At 39.5% G+C, this 22,579-nt stretch overlaps 1 protein-coding gene across 1 annotated transcript in view; it reads right to left on the bottom strand.

Annotated features, from left to right (window-relative positions):
• Nucleotides 1-754: 754 nt before the first annotated feature.
• Nucleotides 755-22,579, bottom strand: part of APP (amyloid beta (A4) precursor protein) — a gene marked incomplete at both ends in the record, with an annotated part of 82,993 nt that continues 61,168 nt past the window's right edge. Inside the window, 4 exons of the mRNA XM_009866617.1 lie at nucleotides 755-901; nucleotides 3,979-4,082; nucleotides 14,644-14,697; nucleotides 19,976-20,197. Coding sequence (XP_009864919.1) covers nucleotides 755-901; nucleotides 3,979-4,082; nucleotides 14,644-14,697; nucleotides 19,976-20,197 — 527 coding nt within the window. The remainder of the gene's footprint in view (nucleotides 902-3,978; nucleotides 4,083-14,643; nucleotides 14,698-19,975; nucleotides 20,198-22,579) is intronic.

Here is a 22,579-nt window from a genome sequence, read left to right as displayed (position 1 = left end):
GCGAACTAAAGATCAACACACAAGGGGAAAAAAAGTTACATGAACCTCCTTCCAGTTCTTATAATTAAGTTTTTCTGCTTACAGAGATCTGGTCTTAAATCTAACCAACAGACGAGGCACTTTAAGTCACTCTAAACTGACCACAAATTTACTTAGTAGACTGAGAACAAACAAGGGTTTTCAACTTGAAAATTTCATATAATAGTCTTATATACCATTTGTTTCTCAAATCTTTGAGTTTCAGATTAGTCATAAATCAAAAGCTGTTGGTGGCAAAAGAAAACCTTGTTAAGAGAAGAAAAAGTAATAAAGTATCTGTACAGGAAAAATCCTTGTAGTGTACAGCACAATCCACAGAAGACCTGCCTCAAATTTTGTTTCCAAGCTAAATAAAGTAATGTGTGTGTGTGAATTCCCAGCAATGGTGAAACCAGACTTTTCCTGTTGTACTGTATCTGCTCATTGGCTACTGTTAAAATTCCTATAAAATGAACTTTCACAGTATGAGGTGATTGGTCTGGGATAGTTCCAGAAAATATTTTTGTGGTTTTACAGCCAACTTAACACAGCTTATATTGTGTCTGCGTTTACAAAATAAGGCAATTTGATTCCGCTTTGCTAGATGAAACCATTCCAGCTCTGAACATCAGGCTAGCCAAACCCATGTATTTTTTATATGTAAATATATTTATAGAGCAGAGTGTCGACTGTGTTGTACACGTGACACCACTTGTGCTTGATAGTCTTTACTTACCTCCACAACCCCATGATGAATGGATGTGTACTGCTTCTTCTTCAGCATCACCAAAGTAATGACAATCACTGTTGCTATGACAACACCTCCCACCATTAGACCAATGATGGCACCTTTATTTGAACCCACATCTTCGGCAAAGAACACCTAGAAAAGAAAAAAAAAAGGAAGGTGGCTAACAAGAAGTTCACTGAGTATCTGGCTAACCTGTCCAGCTGCCACAGCAATATAAAGCCTGTTGAAGTACCAGTAATTAAGCAGCACTGCATATCACCCTAATTCTTCAGATTACGCTCTACCACAACAAAGCTCTCGTAGTCGGAGAAGAGCAATTTGGGAAATCTGTACTGCCTGTGGGGTAGCAGGGCTGCAGCTAAGGGGAAGACTCATCTCCGTGTCTCTGCTTCACATGGGTCTGAGATAGGAGCTGCTTTTTTTTTTTCCCTTGGGTAGGAGAGTCAAGCCAATTGCAAAATGACTGATAAGCTTGTAGAGGAGTAACATACAGATTTCTTTATTTTTAGGATGCTAATGGAAGTGGTCATAAATCTACATCTGTGTGGCCTGTTTGGACTATGCCTGATGCATTTCTTCACTAAAGGAGCAGTAAAGACCTGTGGAGGACAACCGTGAAACCTGCACACAACCAGCTGGGAGAAAATGCTCACATCAAAGAGATGAGAGTCTAAAAAACATGCGCACGCCTATTTAAGTGACCATGAAGGGATGTATCAAGATTTTGGCGGGTGAAGGGAGAATGAGCTATGGCTGGATTCTCACTATACTCACGTGAGACTTAGACAAGGCAACAGTTGTGTGAAAAACAGAACATCCACTTGAATTATGTGTACTGATAGGGCAAATCCGTGGACAGCAAGATGCTTTACTACACATTTAATAAGATGCCTTTTAGCAATAGGAGCAGGTATGAAAAATGACGGATTGTATTCACTGTCCTGCTTTGTATTCAAGGAACATGCTGGATAATTTTATATCTCTGCATACTTTACAAACCTTTTGTCCGTTTGATGATAGCGGGCTATTACTATTATTATTTTTAACCAAAATGGGCAAAAAGGATTAGAGAATAAATTACATTCACAGAATTGTAAGACTACCTCACTCTGAAAGATGAAACACTTTGATAAGTATTTAACAAAAATGCAGAGGGAAGCAGGAAACCAGCTGAGAATTATAATGAGCTGTATAACATTTGCACTCTTTAAGAAACACCATCTTCCTCAGAGAGGTAGTAAAGCATGCCATATAAATATTTATATTGTCCCTAGCCATAAGCAAGAAATGTGCATAAAGTTAAGAATTCAGTGCAAAGTACACACAATGGACAGTGTTGGCATAAGCTCATGTGAAGCAGTAATTTCTTGTCGATTTTACCCACCCAAGACTAAATTCTGTTACCGTACTATTTCGGAGCACTGTGAAATGCCCCAGCTAACACACACGGGCAGCAGAGGAAAGCCTTAAGCACTCTGAGCCATGAAAATCAACTTAATGTACAGTTAAAACGGGAACACTCATAAAGGAGAAAATAACTGCAATTTCAGCTCAATTCAGAACTTTGCGTGTAAAATACATTGTACAGCTGAATTCAAAGCAATATCCGCAGGAGACTGTTTCAGTAAATCCTACCAGGGAACAGGAGAAGGAAAACACAGACGAAAGAATTTTTCGCTTACTGCTTTTTAATTAAAGCTAGTAGGAAAGGGCATCGGCCAGGACATAGCATGTGGCAAACAAGCAATGCCCTGTAAGGCATCAGTCCGGTACTTCCTTGCTCAGTCTCAACTGAAAAGACAACCTGTAGGACTGCTTACAAATTTTTAAATAGTGGTTGTATCTGTCAGTAAAAAGTATGGCATAAAATGCTTTACAAAGCTGGAAAAGTCCCATTTTAAGCATGAGAGATTACAGATTGCAACGCATTCCCTTCTAGTCACAACGGTAAAGGTAGTTTCCATCACCAAACTGCTCGGGATTGTATCAAACTACTTAAAACATTGAAGGTTAGTGCTGGTAAGTGCATATGTCACAGGATTCATAACTACTGTATCTAAAACACACTCCTTCAAGCTCCTTCCCTTCAGTAAACTGCACAGGTTCACTCCTTCAGGATGTTTAACCCATTAGAGCTAAGCACGTCAGAATTTCCCAAATTAGTGCTAATGCATTTTGGATTAGCTCATCAAACTGGGAATTCTCAGTTCTCGGCATCAAAGAGATGGCAGAATATCTTTTCACACAGTGATTGCCTAGTTCAAATGCAAATTTGAGTCCCATGTTAATTTTAATTTTCAGCACTACTTAGGTTTAAGAATATATTAAGAAAAAAAGCTTTCAAGTTCAACATCAGGATATTGAAAGTCATGGAATTGAAATCTCATCATGTAATATACCTTTACAAAAGAGGAAGCAAGAAAGGTTTATATTCAACACTACTGTATGGATTCTTCATTACTTATTAAGGGACTGCAAAAAGGTTTTAGAAGATGCTTTTTCTTACTTACATTGCTTTTGGTTGTTCATAAGAAACACAGTTCAAATGGGGAACAATATTTTGCTCCTACCTGCCCTTCACCTGTTAATCATTTAATATACCTTAAGGAACAAACCACACAGATACAGCCTAGTACAAATTAAAATCAAGGCCAGTGGAGAATCTCCTCTTATCCCAAGCAGACAATCTTGTGAAAGGTTATGCTCCATGGAGTTCAGCCTCTTTCCTGTACCATCACCCACCATCTGTTTTGAAAGGAAAGGAATCTATTCCTGAAACGGTGTCACCCTATTTCTTGCTGCACCATGCTGTCTGTGAGCCTCCATCAAACTTTTTTTTTCATTTTAAACCAGCTTAACATTTTTCTTCCTCTGTATCCCTCCCCCTTAGTTATGTGATGTGACTGTAGGACAAGTATTGCCCATACGACCACATCCAGTCACAGGACAGTGCAAGAGCAGGAACTGTCAGAATTTCCTCTTCATGTGAGACTTGGTGTCTTTCTACCCTCTCTGCTGAAATTATTCTAGGTTAACTTTCAGTTAAGAGGGAACCAGAAAAACCATAATCTGCTCACGTGAGAACTTTTTTGTTGGCACTCTGAGCAACCACATCACTCAGAGGAAACGTGGCCATAATTGATCTGCTACTTCAAGACTGAATCAGCAACTCAAAACGCACGTGTGGAAAGCATGGTTTGTTCACTCACCAGCTTTTGATGACGAACTTCATATCCTGAGTCATGCCGGAACTCCGCATCCATCTTCACTTCAGATATCTCTTCTGAAGTTTTAACATTGGTCAACCCGGAACCTGCATTGCACCACAACAATTCATTAAAGTCATTGACTCAGTCAGGCTCTGCTTGCCTCCACTGTTACCAGAGCAGAAGCAACGGTATCATTCACGTGGAGGAGGTGTGATGCAGCGTGAAAGGGAACTGGGAGGAAAGTGAAGTACGTCTGATGTTTCAGTCCCGCTGAGGTGACACAGAATGAGCTGGTAAAATTTCTCCTCTGTTAAACATCCCTTAATCCACTGCAGCTATGTTGGTACAAGCATCAAAAGCTTTCAGCACAAAACACCAGAAGAACTAAGCTGCGAGGGACCAACAGCGGACTCCTGAATTGGCTCACGGGATGCAGACAGATCTGCTCTGACAGCCTCTTTAGCAACGTCAAGAAAATTTGGCATTTAGGCCAAAATCTTTCTCCTCCCTACACTCAAGCTGCTATGAAGAAAAAACACATACCCATGGTACAGAGGTGGGGAACCCCAGATACTGTATTTTCTTGCTTCCTGTGAGCCTGTACATTTTGTACAAACATGCACAAATGACAGTAATTAAAATGCCTGTGACATTTACAGTTCTTATTTGCTTTCAGACTGCTCAGAATGAATCTGATTCAACTCCTGACTTCTGCTTGACAGACAGAATCACAGAATCATAGAACAGTTTTGGCTGGAAGAGACCTTCAAGATCATCGAGTCCAACTGTTGTCCTATCCCTAAACCACATCCTTCAAGGCAACGTCTACCCGACTCTTCAACATCTCCAGGGATGGCAACCCAACCACGTCCCTGGACAGCCTGTTCCAATGCCTGACGACCTTTCAGTAAAGAAAAGACGGTAACTGTCCCTCTTGATCAGAAACATACAGCAAAGCAAGTAAGCGAAGCTTACAGCAATTTTAATTGTAGATGGTTTGCAGTTCTGTTCGCCCCTTATGGGTGCGAAAGGGAGATGCTGCACTTGTCTAACTGGAAAAAAAGCCAGGATTTCCTCCTGGAGAACAGCCTTAGGAGAATGAGCCAGACTTGTAACAGCAAAGCAGTGCATTGTATATGTGTATCTATGAATATTTTGTCCTGAAAAGCTGGCTCTGGCTTACAGAGAACATATGGATACTAATGTAGCTTTTTATTTTCCTTCTCAGTACCAACTGACTGACATTTATATTTCCTGGAGGTACAAACACTACAGAAGCATGGTGTTTATGAGAAGTTATTTCCTCACCCTATCTAATGTGATAAGAACAAACTTATTCCTTGTCTATATTTATTTTAGCATTTTATCACTCAAACTCCTCTCTCCAAGCCTTCATTCTGCTTCTTAGTACTTTGGGCTGAGCTTAAGCTCTGATGCAGAGGAAAAATCTCTTCTAAAATTCTCAACACCACCAACTGCTCTTGTGCTCCACCGTTTCTCTGGACTCTCAATACATTTTTGAACACTTCCAGGTGCCAATGAGCTCCACAGTCTAAGGCAGCACTCAATGCAAGAATTATTGCCCTTCTATTGTCTCTGAATGTGCAATTTCTTTTTTTCATTAAATGCTGATTTATTTTTATATTATGAGTCAGCAAGAATAGAACTTCCCAAGAACTTCTCTGGACTGTACAGACAATACCATGACAAGGTTCTGATCTTTCATTTCCCAGTAAAGCAGGCAAAAGAGAGAATAAGAATTATCTTAATGCAGGAAAGTATTTATGGTTATGTTATTGAAGAGTCTGACTTCCCCGTACATTCTACCTTAGTAAGTATCTTTTTTATTTTAAAGAAATAAAGCACATAAAGACCTATACAAGAGACCATTTCTAAACGCAACAACTGCAACATACTCAAGGAATTACAATTTGAAAACAAACCACGATGTTCTGTCAGTGAAACACAGAAAGAAATGGAGATGAAGGAAATAAAACCCACAGGGTACCTGAGAAAAGAGGTTTAACCCTTTATCTTTGAAGCAGCTATGGTTAGTTTTCCAAACTAAAATAAGAACACAATTTACTCTCCTTTGCGCATCATCTCCAAACAGTCCCTACACTTGCATTAGAGGGAAGTGAAGAAAACGAGAATCTGGCTGCACAGAGGCTCACCTCTTCATCCCCCCACCTTTTTGTTTTTAAGATTAAAAGGGGAGGTGGAAAAAAAGACAGGAATAGCAGAGCTTCACACAGATTAAACAGCTGGGGGGAAAGGGCTTTCCCAAGACTTGGCTCACTGCCCACAGCCACAGCAGCTGAAGGGGCAGCGACTCCCAGTTCTCACCTCTGTCCACAGCCACACTTCTTGCCCCTTGCACATGCTGGAAAAAGCACTTCGTGGAAACTCCCACATGGCAGGGATCTGGGAAACTGCACAACTCTACTGCTATATCTGGCACAGTCATTGAAGCTATAAATATTGATTAGAATGTATCCATACATATAAGAGATAAAACCATGAAGAATCAACTTGCCTTTGGTTGAGGCAAGTCCTACCTCCCAGACCTCTTAGAGGTTAGGAAGCACATGGGAAACAGTGATCTGGATGGCCTTTGAGAAGGTCCCTGACCAATACTCTGGCAGAAGCTAAGATGGTAAGGATTAAGAGGGAAAATCCTACAAGACTTTCCATAGTTGATTAAAAGATAGGAAACACAGCGTAAATACATAGCCATTTTTCACAATGGAGGAAGGTTACCAGCAGGGTCCCACAAGGATCTGTGCTGTGCTGTTTGTAAAGTGATCTGGATAAGGAAGTGAACAGTGATGTGACAAAGCTTATTGACAAAAACACAAAAGAAACAGAAAAAGAGGACAGTCAAAGCAAAACTAGCTGCAAAAGAACTGCAGGAGGATATTACAAATTCTGAGTGCACAATAAAAAGGAAACACTATTCAATGTTGATGTAATGTAAAGTGGTGCTCACAGGGATGCACAGCCCTAACTATACATACACAACAACAGGCTCTAAATTAGCTCTGTTCCACCCAGGACAGAGACCTGGCAGTCACTGCGGGTAACTCCGTGGGCAGCTGGCTGAGTAGCAGTCAAAAAGGCAATGAGAAAGCTAGGAGTAATTATGAAGGAACAGAGAAAACAGAAAACACAGTTACACCACTGTAGAAATTATGCATCTTCATTTAAATCTGGCTATTCACTCTGGTCACCCCATCTCAAATGCAGAAGAACTAACTAGAAAAGATAAAAAGCAGGGAGAGACAGGTGATGATTGGTAAGAAACGGTTTCTGTACAAGAAGGACTAGACAAATTGGCAGTGTTCAGACTGGAAGACACAACGAAGGGGGAACACTACAGAGGTCTGTATGACTGTGAATGACAAGGAGAAAGTCCACAGAAAACGGTTAATTCATCATTTCTCCTAAGAAAGTGCAAGACACCAACATGACTATCATACAGCAGAATAAAAACTAAGAAAGGAAGGCGTGCGTGTACATATATATGTATTTACGATTTGGCACAAAGCAAAATTGGACTGTGGAACTCATTGGCATGAATTGTGAGGATGTTCAAAATACAAATGAACAAATGCAAAGAAGAAAGGTTCATCCAGGGTTACTGAACACAATGGTGAAAAACAGTTTCCAGTCCTGGAAGCCTATGAAACGCTGGCTGCCAAAAGCTCAGTGGCTGTGCCAGGAGTACAAGGCAGAGGTGAAGTCCGTAAGTGCCCTACAGGCACCCCTGCTAGAGGCAGGATAATGGGCCTGGGTACTGCTGCTCCTGGGCTCTGACCACGTCCTGTGAAAGCCAGACACAACAGCTTAGATTGTGGGTCTGTGTCAGCTTCAGTTAACCAGAGCCACACACCACAGGCGGAAATTGCAGCTGCATTTCAGGGGGCAAAACTGGTCGGGAGCCTTCACATCAGTGAGCGACAGAGGGTGATAAGTTCACCAGCGGGCTCAGCTGCTGGAAACGTGCAGGCTCACTCTTCCCGAAATCCATATTTGTCTGAGAGTTCCCTTCCCTCATACCATTCCCATCAAACAGTAGCACAGGAGCTTTTGTAGAGCATAGAGCCAGTTAAACAATCTTTTGCCATGAGACCGGGCAGAATTTTTTTGCTTTCAGCCATATGGCCAAGGTCTGGTGGTCAGCCATACCTTACCAATCTATAAAAATGCCATGGGACCTGAAGACAAAATAGGACTCCATATTATGAAATTACTGAGGCCAGACTTACTAAACCTTTTCTTTGCCATCTAGTTCTGCTAAAGTGCCAGGAAAAAGACCACAGGAAGAGAAAAATCTCCTGTTGCGCTAATAAACACAATAGCAGCAATTTTTTTTTCTCCTATCTCCCTCAGAAGTGAGGAAAAAGACTTTGAAAAGCATAACCAGGGTAAACTGGTGGTCTTCTGCAAAGAATTGATTACATAGTAAGAGAAGCACGACTCTGTACTACAATCAGTAAAATACCTAACACCAAAATACATAATTTTGTATGAGATAAATATATATCTGGGATTATATATGCCTTTCCACCATGTTACATTAGAGAATTTAGACTTCCCATTTAATGGACTTCTCTTTATTTCCAGTTCATTCACTTTCCTGTCCTGGTGACTACAAATTTAGATCTACGTGCTAAAATCAAAGATCTCTTTTTCAAAGGTAGTAAGTGAAGAAGGAAAAACTTAAAGAGTCTTTCCAAAACTTTTATCAGAGGTGTGTGAATCAGGTGAGACACAAACAGCTAAGGGCTGCCTAGCACCATTCTACTCTTGCATTGAAGACAAGCATATGACGGAAAGTTAATGATATGACAAGAACTTTAATTCTGACGCAAAATGATGGTTTTTCACTACCAAGTCTAGACTACACAACCCAAACCCAGAAGTCAATGTACAAGAAGAAAAGTGAGAGCAACAGCCTCACTGCAAATTCACAAATAATGATAACTATTAGTGCCTTTTCTTCTGAATTACATACTATCTTTAGGGAGTTGCATTCCCAATTCATTCAATTTTAAAATGCCACAAGTCAGCTGGTAAAACTATCAACTTGCAACTGCTAAGAAAAATCTGACAAAACTATCTAGCCTTCAGAAACCGGCTTAAAAGCATCTAATAAAATAAAAAAAAGTTATCTATGATGAGCTTTTAATTTTATTGCTGTTAATTAACAATATTAACTACTTTTATACACACATGTGTACATATGTATGTGTGTGCACACGCACCTCCAAACATCAAAAAGAGCAGTGTATGAAGACCTTATCTTTCCTTGCCCTTAAAGGAAAAAATAAAAAATAAGAAATCATATAGAGCTAAAAACTACTCATCTGAAATAAAATCCAAGTAGCTGCTTTGGGGAACATACTATTCTCACACAGATGAACTTTTCTGTTTGTGCAAATATATATTTAGGCTTTAATAAGGATAAGAAAAAGCATCAAATTAATTCCACCAAGAATGCAATTAGGTGTACATTATCTACTATGCTGCTTGTAATTGCTTCATCTACTGGTTAAGTAACAGCCAGGCAAGATTTTGTCATTTTGTTTTGCAAGGATCTGAACCAGTGTTAGCTGTGCCTGTGCTCTTCCAGTTACTTTCAAGGTTAAAAATTAAACCTGCAAGTGAGGCCCTTGAAACTTCCAGGCCTGGGTGGTCTCTGCTTCATGAAATCCCAAAGTAGCACGTTTCAGAGACAGATGCCACGACTGCATTCAGGAAAACATTTAAATTCATGCCCATGAACCATATCTGAGTAATGGAGAAAACAAGGCAAGATTTGTTGAATCAAGGTCTGTTAGGAGTGTAGTAAACAGCTTTATCTGGGTAAATCTTAATTCAAAAAAATAAAAATAAAAAATGAGTGTATGGAAAAGATGCAGCGCTTGAACAATTACCCAGGTAGACAGCTGCACTTTCCTACCAGCTGCTGTCCCCATGGGACCCTATGACGTTGTGCACATCATTTCATTTTGAAATGAGAGAAGAAGAATGACGATCGTATACTCACTTAAAAGATTAAAATGTATATACTCAGTTTTGTAAGGACAACTCAGATATCTCTGAGGACTAAGCACTTTTAAGACTGCATGGAGCTGAAACTTCCTGGTGTCTGCTTGAAAGTTAGTAAAATGGTGCTTTGCTTCATGGAGGACTACAGGGTTCTCAAGCTGGAGAAAGCAGAGAACAAGTGCAAAAAGGAATGTTATCTTTTTTTAAAAAAAAACTTCATTGGAACTCAGTATGAAACAATTATTTCTCAGAGTACCAGAGATTATTTTAAATGTTTGTGAAAACGAATAATCAAAACAAGTTAAATTTGGTAATACTTCTGGCATGCCAATGAAGAAGCAGTGCATATGCACATACAATTGCATTCATAGTTAATAACTACTCGATTTATGAAACAAAACAATCTAATGGAAAAAAACTGAAGTGATTTTTTTCATTTGGGAGCTGCAGACAGTTGATTTAAGACAACCATATTGAAATAGCATCACTAAAGCAGGAAAAAATACCCTGACAATTTCTGGCAAGAAAATCATAAATAATTCACTAAGCTGCTCTATGCCCTCACCTCAAATAGACTGCAGCACATGTGCTAATGATTCTGCAGAAGAGCCATTAGGCTTACAGAGCCTCTGCAATCACGTACAAAAAACATCCCTCAGCTTTCTCTATAATGTAATAAAGACAGACACGCCATGAGTTATTGGCGGAAGGGCCAGAGACGCAGAAGCAGCTTTCTGTGCAATGCTTCCTCAAAATTATTGACTGTTTGCAAAAACAATCAACTGATGAAGAGCTGAGAGAACGCAAAAAAAATGCCCAAACTGTACTACATGGAGGAAAGTAGTAACACAGTTAATATTCAAAATCCTTGCAACTTGAATCACAGGTATCCTGTGAGTGATATAATTAAGTTAGTGGTATAATTACAGTTGCAACAAATGAGAACAGGATCTACTCCGAACAGAGCATTAGTTATTTTCTTTATCACTTGAATTTCAGAAGTTCTGCTGATACTTCTAATCTTCATTCAGTTCTCACAGATCAGACCCACTGAATTAACATGAGTAAAAAAGAGTTTGCCTATACAAGTATCTAAACACGTTTTTACATACATCTTTGTGAATGTGTCTGCTTCTATATACACGCACACACACATAAAGAGAAAAGAGTTACTAAAAAATGTGACCTCTGGGGTAAGGGTGAGAAAGAAACACTATTGAAAAAGCTGTTAGAGAGAGGCTATCAACAAAGAGGTAGACTTTCTATTTGAAGCTCTTCCTACGGAAGTTGTAAGGCTGGATTGAAGCCTTCTAACATCTCCGTGTATGAAGCAATTTATAAATAGCAAGAAACATGCCATAAACCTCTTAACGTTTTGTGCGGCATTAAAAAAATAGCTCACTGATGACTGCTTAGTACATCTAGATATTTCCCTTCCCTTTGACCTTTTATTATCTCTGCTTCCTTTTCAGGAAAGGGATGACAAGAAAGGGATTTAGGCATAATTCTTATTTTTGTTCCCCTGTTTGTGAATTAAAAAGCGGAAGGAAGGACAGTGTGTGGAAGCACTGTCGCCAGCGTGATTCAAACACCAGCGTGAATCACACAGGTGCTGTTATCAATACCAGGAAATGGGGTACCCCTGACATTACTCACCTACTGGGACTGATGAAAATCAGATTCAAATTCAAGCTTCAACAGCCAAGGTGGAGTGCAACAGAGGAAGGGGTCTGGATAACTGGCTTAAATTACCGTAAATGCTTTAAACTCAGTCCTTTTCTGCTCAAGAGCTTTTCTGCTCTATGGATTGGACAACTCTTCTCCTCTTCTTATTTTTTGGAAGAGAGAGAACAATGTGGTGAAGTAACAAGATTCTAGTTATCACAGATACTACTGACAACTAAATAGCTGTTCTCCTTTTTGGTACTGTGACCACAAGTGAGGTCTCTTGTGGGAAGGGGACAAAGATCATCGGCATGATTTTGAGCCACTTTTAAGAAAAAGCAATGATTATACGAGTGTTGTGGGAGTGGAAAGTGTCAAAAAGAAAATTGAGAAGAAAGGGCACGAGTTTGTATGTTTTTCTTAGTCCTTTCAGAGCCAATTTTCTTCAAGGATTTTGAACACCAACAAAACATTCGCTTGTTCTTATTCCCAGGACTGGACTGTTGCACGTTGACATGACACCTGTATTTTCACCCTGAAAAAGCAGGCCACCACCTTGTTCACTTGAGCAAAACAAGTAGAAGCACAGACTGGAAAGTCAGGACTCTGAAAAGGGCAAACCTTCCAGGAAATCAACAAGAATCTGGGCAATTAAATCAAAACAAAATGTTACTAGCAGTTGCATGTATTAACCAATCTGCCTCCAGGTCTCCTGTGGATACTTTTTCATTCCAGAATATCAATCCTCATTTTTCAGATTTTTTTTTCCCCCACATAAAGTAGTCCCAAACCATAAAATCCTGACTATCCCAAAAGGATGGCGACTATAAAACCCCCCTTTCTTTTAATTTTTTAGCCTCTAACATAGAAATTATTTATAATCAGCAAGTAAAACAATTTTAAAGTACACATTTTTAAACCATGAGAATCCAATTTGCATTTCACAGTTTAATTAAGCATCCATTTGCTTTCCTCTATTCCTGTTTATGAAGCTACTCAGACTGTTATCAGGTTTTCATTAAACTAAAATTCTATCACAGATAAGTTGTTTTTAAAGGATGCCGAAAAATACGGCGGACATTTATTGCCAGAATTTGTATCAGTAAGGACAAATTTGCAGAAGTCTGGACTGGTGATTAAAAGAACTTAAAGTCTACCAGGATTAGGGAAGAGAATACATTTTGCTTACTGCTCTGATACATTTAGCTCTAAAGTACAGGATCGAAAGCCCTGTTTCACGTGTACCTTTAAGACACTTTACGCTGTGAAATTCTGAATGCAGGCACAGTAATGACACAATGGTCACACGTTGAAATATTTTTTTTACCTCTCCTTAGTAGTCTACCATATGCATTCACAAAGATGAGTCGTGACCTGACACTAGAGCGCGGCTGTGTGAGAAAATCCTTTCTCTAGAGAAGGGACTCCAAAGGTTTCTGTCATGTGGGTGCATGTGTGAGGAAATAGAAGGCAAGGAGGAATAATCTTCAGTAATAAATATGGGCCTCATCAGAGGAGATTTTTCAAGACAACTTAAAATGCTTAACAATCACTAACTTTAACATTACAAGAAAACTGCTAGATTGAATTAACATTACAAAATTCAGATTCAACACACTCGTGTTTCATTCGTGATGATTACATCATCATTACTGCCCTTGGGAAAGAAATCTAATCCAGAAGGCAGAGATAATCCAGTATTAGGGGGGGATGTTCCCTGATCCTGTTATTTTTGGCAATGTTGTACAGCTAGCTCTGTACGTCTTTCCAGGCTCTCTTCGTGGAATGGATTAAGACTCTGAACACAAGTAAATATGTCAGACTTCTAAACCAGTGCTAGGAGCATATCACCTGGCCAGCCAGGCAATAACAGACAGCTACTCCAGACAGCTGTAACACGGTAGCTTATTTTACATCCCACTGTAATGATTTCTGTAGTCAGTAAACACTGGAGAGTTAGAAAGATTTAAACACACTAGGAGGGCGTTGCCTGTAATGCGACCTAATGCATATTTGGAGGAAAAGATGAAGGGAAAAAAGAAAACAGATTGATCAGTTTTACCTGATCTGAAGGAAAAAGCACAATGATGACATGGCAATGATATAACTGATCCTAAAATACACCTATCTACTCTCATTAACCTCTTCTGAAACAAAAGGCTGTTTCTCTCTACAGAATCAGCCATTTCTAGGTAATCTTCAGCAAAAACAAGGGGTAAAACAACCTAAAAAGCAAAAAAAGTCAGTGTGAAAAGTAAACTTTTCCTTTTTAAAGTTGAATTTGTCCCACTTAACTTTTCCAAATACCTGCAGTCTGACTCAAGCTAGTCACCTGCTATTCCTCTGAAATCAGGGTACCCACAGAGAACAAATAATCACCCCTCTCCATCCCAAAACAGAATGAACAGCCATACAGAGGCGTCTTCAGTGAATCCAGACGGAGAATACACGTACCAACTTTTAGATATCTGGAGATAGCCAAGATAAATATCACAGCAAAAAAATCTTGGTACCCCCTTGCAATTCTAAAATTGTACGCATGGATTCTTTAGTAGCCCAACTTATGAGAAACTATTCTACATAGAGGATTTGCAATTTCTATCATATGTTCCCAAATTAAAAGAATTCTCTGCACTAGGGGGTGATGTGTCTCCTGTCTCCTGCACCTGCCAAAGTATTATTGCTAGAAGGGATGAAATGATATGAATAATTCTCTGGGTGTCTGGGTCCCATTCCCTCTGCAAGTTCCCATCCCAAACACCCCTGACACAGAGAGCACTCACCCAGGTTGACGGGGGTTTGTAGGGGAAGACTTCCCTGGCTCATGGCACAGCATTACATTTTAAGCGAGGGTTATACCAAAGAAAAGGTGATCAATTCAGCTCTAGCAGACCACATGCATGCTGGGAAATCACGGATTAGTTAAAAGCCATGCAAGTTATATACCTGGTCGTGTGGTGAGTCCTCTGTCTGCAGCTGGGCGGGCATCAACTGGCTCAACTGGACATGTGCAGAAAAGAAACAAAAAAGCAAACAGAAAATAAACAAGATGCCCCAAAATGATAAAGTCAACCACTCTTTTGCTGGGACAGTGCAGGAGAGACATACTGCATAAACAAAGTTATCAAAGCAACAGCTAAAAAACATCTGCCTCCAGTTAATCCTGGAAACAAAAGGAAGGGATGGGCATGACTTCAAAACGAAAGCTTCACAGCTGATGTGTCAAATTTACATCATATTCTAGTTACTGCTTAAAATGAGCAACCATCAAGATCAAAGAATTACTGTCTGTAGAGTGCAACTATATTCATTATATGCCAACTTTTCCAGTTGTCTGATCAGAATTGGCAGGAAGAATGGATGTGATGAGTGAGGTTTGCAGCTGGTCTTGATCAATGTCAACTTATAAACCCACCGAATCCTGACTTTCTTTCCTTTCCATAGTGATTCTTTACAGCACTAGCTATAACATTTGAAGAAAGTAAAGCACACTTTAAAAATACGATCAATATTTCACTTTCTTTCCTTTCCATAGTGATTCTTTACAGCGCTAGCTATAACATTTAAAGAAAGTAAAGCACACTTTAAAAATACAATCAATATTTCATTCTGATATGTTCTGACTTGTAGACAGTAAATTTGCCTTCTGGTTTTTGAAAGGGAAGCAAGGGAGAAACACCACTTTATACTCAATTGTGTGTCATACACAGTTTAAAAACTCTTGTATTACTGTACTAAGGCTCTACCAGTTAAAACTGAAGATTGAAGGGGCTCACTGGCATTAATAGAAAATAGGATGTGCAAAACTTTTAGACCTATCATCTACTGCCTCCATTAAGTTTAAACTGAACATACTCAAGAAGTTCATTAAAATATCCAGATTGTTTTCCACCTCCTTTTTTTTTTCTTGTTTGATTCTCTGTTTTATTCCAATACTGTTGGCTTCCTTATCTACCCAACTGCCACTGTCAGAAAGAAATTAAATCCAGAAATAAAATTTTATGTTGTAGCCTGGAATTTAGATTTTTTAAAACAAGGTATTCTCATTCATTTGAATTTCAGATTGAAGTATGAACCTTCTATAATCAGCAGTAATGGAGCCACAATAACACGTAACCTTAATAAAAGCAGAGTTTTCAGTCGCAAACTGCTCACGGTATCCAGCATCAGAAAAACCCCGCTAACCTGACGATACTGCTGACTTAAGTGAGGGGACTGCCCATCTTCTTAGGAAGTCTGTGTCACTTGCTTAGTGTTCCTACAGGCTTGACAAACAACCTACCATGCTGGTAAGTGAGAGCCTATATGTCCCCCATGTCCTTTGCACACAGGAGATGACTGCAATAGCTCCTGCCTCCGGAAAAAAGCAGTAACTCAGCTTTATAGCAGCCACAGACCAGAACTGCATCTGCACATCTCTCGCTTGTGTTTCCAGAAGGGCAAAATTTTCACAGAGCTGGTCTGGTGCTGCACAGACAAGCCATCAAACCATTTGCTTCACAGCAATTCAGAGTGGCACTAGCAGACCATGTAATTGCTTTTCTTACACAATGCTATAAAATAACTGATTTCCATCCTTAACTAAAAACTACAATTTTGAGTATTTTCCTACTTAAGTCTTCTGCTAGGTTTTCCAGTATTGCAGGTGCCAATCCTCACGTAGGTCAGCAGTAATTTTTAGTGGGAAAAAATCAAAGGAAACAAACAACTGAGGCCCAACATTATTCAAAATGCGCAACTGGTTGTGGGTTGCAATAAAAATGAGAGTAGGGGAAGAGAGAAAAGGATGGACCTGATCTCAGGGTAATGCAGTATTTGTAGAATTAGGTCAAAGTATTAACAATGAATAATTTTTCTTCTCATCTATAGTTTTGAAAGCGCTTTACAGGGGAAAAGGCAAACATTACCAGCACACTTCACAACTGATACAAAAGTGATTACCCGCTTAAGGTCACAAATGAGTTGCAGGGCAAAAACTGAAGGCAAAAGCTCAGAGCCAAGGCTCTTCCAAAGCAATCATGACTCCAGGTGCCTAAGTGCAGCATGCCCCAGGCAACACAGCACAAAGAAAACACGTTTTCTGGAGAGCTCTGGGCTGCCACCTTTTGAATTTGTTGCATTTTAAAACCTGCTTTCTCTTGCCCCTGTAATGATGTATGCACTAAGAGCAGTTAACTCTGAAAAACCTTGTCAGTGGGCTTCCTCACCGCTTGCTATGACACCTCATAATGGCTGATATAAAGAGCAGTTGTTTAAACCTATTACATCATTTATTGGTAATCAAAACTCTAAGATGTATTATTATAAAAACTGTATTAATTTTGATGCTCTGGAACCTGTTTCTCTTGAACATACATTTCCATGTGCATAGAAGTACACAGAATTAAGACTGAAAATTTAAGTTCCAAATAGCTTCAAAAAACTGGATCAGTATATACCTGCTTACACTGATTACACAGACTTCATACAGGGTACACACTCCACCTCATATCTAATGCTAGAAAAAGCAAGACAGAATGTGGCTGCCTCTCTTTTCAAAAATAAAAGAAAGGTAAATCAACAAGCTCAAAAGCTGGTACAAACCAGCAAGAAAGGAGAGCTATGTGATGCTCAGCTCCTAAGAACAGCATCGAAGCGAGTAACTGGCCAAGTCATAAGCACGTTCACAAAAGCCACGCTTTACAGAATCAAAGAATGGTAGAAGCTGGCAGGGACATCTGAACATCATCTAGTTCAACCTCCCCTTCCAGGGCATCCTTTGTCACTAAGGCTAACTGTAACTTCATGGTAAAATACAAAGGGTAACGTGCTGAACCCAGTCAGTCCAGGGCAAAATGCCCAGGGATCTTGGCAGTGACAGAGCTTCACAGCTGTTGGGGTTTTGCCCCCACCTCTGAAGGTTTGTTTCTCATTGTTAAAATACAGTTTCCTGACAGTCTGGTGCTGCCTTCTGCAGTGTCCTCTGAGGGAGCTTTTTGTTAGCTGAATTTGTATCTCAATACTCTACATATATGTTCGGTCATGCAAGTTGTATAGTGTATTACCTGGTGCTTTGGATTAATATCTGTGGACATTTACTGGGATACTACCTCAGGGAAACAACAAAGAAAATATTTTCAGAAAATACTGGCTTACGCTAGACTTTCAAGGCCTTTTTATTTTTAGGCTGTTTTTCACTCATTCATCAGAAAAAGCAATTTTAGTAAAATGAAATGCTTGCATAAAAATTATCCTTTTATCTAAGCATTCAGTTTGGACTGGGAAGATTTCAGATGGAGTTATGAAACCCTGAGATTACATGCCAATGTACTAATCCAAACCATTATTAATATCTCCGGGTGAAACCTGGGATTAGGTCACGGCCATGGAAGAAAACAGGCATGGGAACTAACGACAAATTTAAGGTACTTTTTGTAGTATTTTAACTTTATTGGTTGTACACAGAATACTTTGAAACACAGATTTAATAGATGCCTTTCCTTCCTCTTTTGCCACAGTCATGTTTTGGATTACACGTTCCCAGGATGGATTGTTAAAAACAAGCCCCATCATTGTGACTGTGCTGGAGGGAGTGAGATCCCAGGTCATAACCCGGCCAGCTCCAGGATCTGTTCAGTTGCCTCTCAGACATCAATGGTCCCACTGGAAATGGTTTTGTCATCCTACAGTATCTGAGCTTTCTCTATCATATGAGTTTTGAACTGATCAGTGGTTATTTGTTAAGAAACGGCAATAATGTGCTCAGTACTGCATAAAATACAAAAACCTCCCTGCATAAGGGGAACTGACTGTGAAAAACAGACAATGCAAGATCTTCGGTGAAGAGGGAAAGGAAAAAAGAGAAGGAAAAAAATAGGAGGAGAAAATTGTGTCATTTGTTATTTACTTCTTTTGGAAGCAACGCAGACAAAGCCTGGGACTAGATGATGGCCACGAAAAACAACAGGCATGGGAAGGGGCACAAAAGGCACACTTAGCCCTGCTTTTCTGGAACAAGGAGGTGGGAGACAAACACAAAGGAAAAAGATGAGGCTATGAAATTCCCCTTTGATACTATGGAAAGAGAGGGTATCTAAAGAGAGAAAGAAGGTACTGTAGGCATGATCACGTTAACAACACTGTGTTTTGGGTAGATGACAGAGAAGTGCAATGAAGAACTTGAAGAGATTTAAGGCATTAAATAATTTCTGTTTTTAAATGTGCAGACTTAAAGCCTAATAACGGTTGGCTTAACATAATTGTTTGCTGCAGTAGCTCCATGACAAATACAATCCTGATATCAAAAAACCCCACCTAAACTCCAACAATTAAAGGCATGAAAGTTAAAAGATGTTCCCACAACAAACATTAAGAAGTGCTTCAACAAACAGTGTAGTGCATTAAAACATACAGCATCTATAATTAAACAGTGTATTACTCAGGCAGGAGAGTTTTTGCTATTTATTTGCTGTTCCACAAAACACAGTTTTGCCTGAAAAAAGACTGTAGCTCCAGCGTCTGTGAATCTACTGCTGCTTTGCAGTAACAAACTTTCACTGTTGTGATTAACTTATCACTAATGATGGTGGAGTTGAACTGATAAAGGAAAACAAACACAGGAGGAACTTGAATGACAATGATCAAAGCCCCTCAGATTTCTGATTAATTTGCTTAGGCACCTGAAAAAACTACCAATTCCAGATTATAGATAAATTATTCAAGTATTATGCAGACACGTCAATAAATTAGTCCATAAACAACATAAACCACTTCTCAGGAAAAGACGTTTTCACAAGCCAGTTGCATTGCTGAATATGCAGGAACATTTCTGCAGTACATTCCAGACAACCAGTGGCAGGGGGGAATAAAATCAACTCTCATGCTAGGATTGTGCTGGATCTGTAATCATTTTTATGCCAGCAAATAAAAACCTCTTCCCTAACTAAAACACTCATTTCATCATGGCACAAATCTAACAACTTATCTGTCTCCCTTAGCTAACCGTCATGTATTTTATAAGACTGTCACTCATAATTTGCTGGAATTTATTTCTATTTGTCTTTAAAGGAAAATAAGCTCAGCACTGAAATTTACTGTCTGTTTAAATTCCACATTTTAGCTGGGATTTGCTGCTCCATCAAAGAGATAGAGATGACATGGTAGACCAGTTATAAACTCACATTTGAGAACCTCTATCGTGCTTACATCAGAGAGATGTCAATTTTCAGGGAATAACATGAAGAGAAACCACAAAGCTCAACTCAAAATATTTTGTAGTTTCTCCCCCTATTGCACATACCTTCATTTTCAGTGTTAGCTGGAACAGAATCAACACCAAAGGGATGCCATGGCTGAAGGTCATCTAGGCTGAACTCTCCATCCACTGGAAGAAGTTCAACCGTGGTCTTAGTTTCCGTCAATGAAGGCATGAGAGCATCATTTCCATAGCTGATTCTGGGTTCGCTGATCATATTGGCCAAAACATCGTCAGAATAGTTTTGCTCTTTCTGAAGTAACTCATCTGCAAGGAAATTTCAACATAGAAATTATCTGAAAGAGCTAGCATTTCTGAGGACATATTTCTAATGCTATTAAAGTAATAATTTACTGTTACAAGATTCTGTTTTCTTATGACAAAGAAAATCATAAAGGCATGGGATAGTCAAAACTGTGATTTATTGTTACGATACTTTGTTTTTTTACGATAGAAGAAAACATAAAGGCTTGGGATAGTCAAAACTCTTGTGATGAGCACTACTGGTAAGTAAGACTTTTTTTTTTTTTTTTTTGGAAACATCAACCAGAACTGTTCAGTACCATTTCCTACCCACATTTCCATCATACAGCAGATCCTAGGTCCACGCTTTTCAAGACTGTGGACTCTTCCCCCCAGTTTTTAAAAGAAGCACAGACGAATTCTCTCCAAACTCAGCATGTTGCCATAAGTCAACATATGAGTGGCCTACAGCAAGGAATGCCTCACTATCAAAGCTTATCACAGATCTTAAATCCTAAATCACAATGGTTACTGTATTAAATTGAACTTACAATAACACACTAAATTTGAACAAACTTTTGCTCTTTTATCATATACAACTTTGCCCAAATACTTAAGTAGCTCTTTGCTAAAAATCTTAAGTAGTAATAGACATATGTAGGCACATAATTTTAAAATCTAGGGGGTTTGTGTTTTGTTTTGGTTTTTTTTACTTGAAACAAGGTAAGAATATTTAAAGCATTTTTCAGCTCCATCAGGTGTTGGACAAACTGTCCCAACTCGGTGTCAAAAACGAGCTTGTGTGTGCTTCACTATTCCAACTCCCTTCTCAAAACAAAGTTCATCTACTCTTGATCTCCTTCAACGTTTATTTTTTTTGGTTGGAGCAACAAAATACACAATTCGCAAGTAGTTGGAGGGAACTTGGTACACAAGAGCACATTGAAGCAAGCAAGCAATTGCAATGAAGGTAAGTAACTGCTAATAACGCACCAAGATAATTCCTAAGCAGGCGTTACAGAGCTAAATCGTTCAGAATCAAAGACTGTAAAGGTGACATTACTAGAGTGCAATTGCTTGCACACACGAGCACACACATGATAGCTGAGGATATAAAAGCTTTTATTAGAACTGGCTTCTCTGCACTTCATTAGGGGGCTGGTTAGCTCAGTCAGTTAGAGCACGGTGCAGGTAACACCAAGGTCTTGGGTTCAATCCCCGCTCGGTCCCCATGTGTTGCCTGATCTAGTTGAGAGGCGTCCCTGCCCATGACAGGGAGGTTGGGTTAAATGATCTCTAAGGTCCCTTCCAGTCTAGGCCATTCTATGATTAAGGATACCCTGACTGTCACTGCCTCACACTCACCTCTGAACCCTGTAGAAATGCAGGGAGAGGAATCACCACTCTCCTGCTAGACCTTTATGTCACCTTGTAGGGCCTCACTTATTTCCTAGTATCATCGGCAATAAAGGGCATCTAAATTTCTCTACACACCAGAACTTTAGATCTCTCAGTAAAACTGTCTGATTGTTATTTCCCTCCCGACCTTACACCACGCAGTACTATCCCAGAAGTACGCTGTGCCCATGCGGCAGCCCTCAGTAAGGATCCTCACTGAGCCATGAGCATCAGAGCTGGCACCGCTTCAGTGCCTTTACCAATGAAAAGGTAGTAGGGCTCTTCAATATGTCTCTTAAAGACCACTTCGAGATAACGGGTCCAACTCTCTGTCACCCTATGACTATATCAAGATCAGAACACCGAAACTAAACAAAACGTTGAAACCTCAGCCCTGGGGCAAACACGGGTCCTGAATTTTACAAAAGGATTTTTTAAAAACAAATTCTCCTGTTTAAATGGCAATTGTTTTAGTAGCCAATAAGCCTAATGTATACACAAAATATAACTCTGTGATTTAATTTATTCATTAGAATGACTTACTAGGACCTATGTAACACTCAACTGGTTTTCCCTTTGTGTTCATTTTACTGAAAACAGAATTATTTTATAAGGTACCTAATAAATCTTCAGCATGGAAGGCAAGTCCGATTTTTGTCTCCCCACTGCACTTATACTAATCCTTGACTAAATTAAAGCACCTCCTTGTATCAGAGGAGAGACAAGTGAAGCATCTTGATGTTCTGAGAAGACATTGTACCACATGACAGACATCATTTTTCATTAGCTAGGGATGAAAAGACATTACAAAAAAGGAGTTGGGTGTTACTGCCCTAAACAAGAAGTCTGGTGTCTGAGTGCCTTGCAGAGAGCCACAGGTAATACCAGCTGAGCATGTGCCAACATCAAGTCATCACACAAGAAAGTGACAATTACAGTACTGCTGAGCATCTCAGTGCTTGCGAGCCTTTCAGACCCAGGAACCAGAGGAGTTCTGGTGTGCAGTTC

Source organism: Apaloderma vittatum, unplaced genomic scaffold (genome assembly GCF_000703405.1).
Source record: "Apaloderma vittatum isolate BGI_N311 unplaced genomic scaffold, ASM70340v1 scaffold10083, whole genome shotgun sequence".
In the NCBI taxonomy this organism is placed as follows: domain Eukaryota; kingdom Metazoa; phylum Chordata; class Aves; order Trogoniformes; family Trogonidae; genus Apaloderma; species Apaloderma vittatum.
Note: the sequence above shows the minus strand (reverse complement) of the source record. Positions and strands in the feature narration are given on the sequence as shown.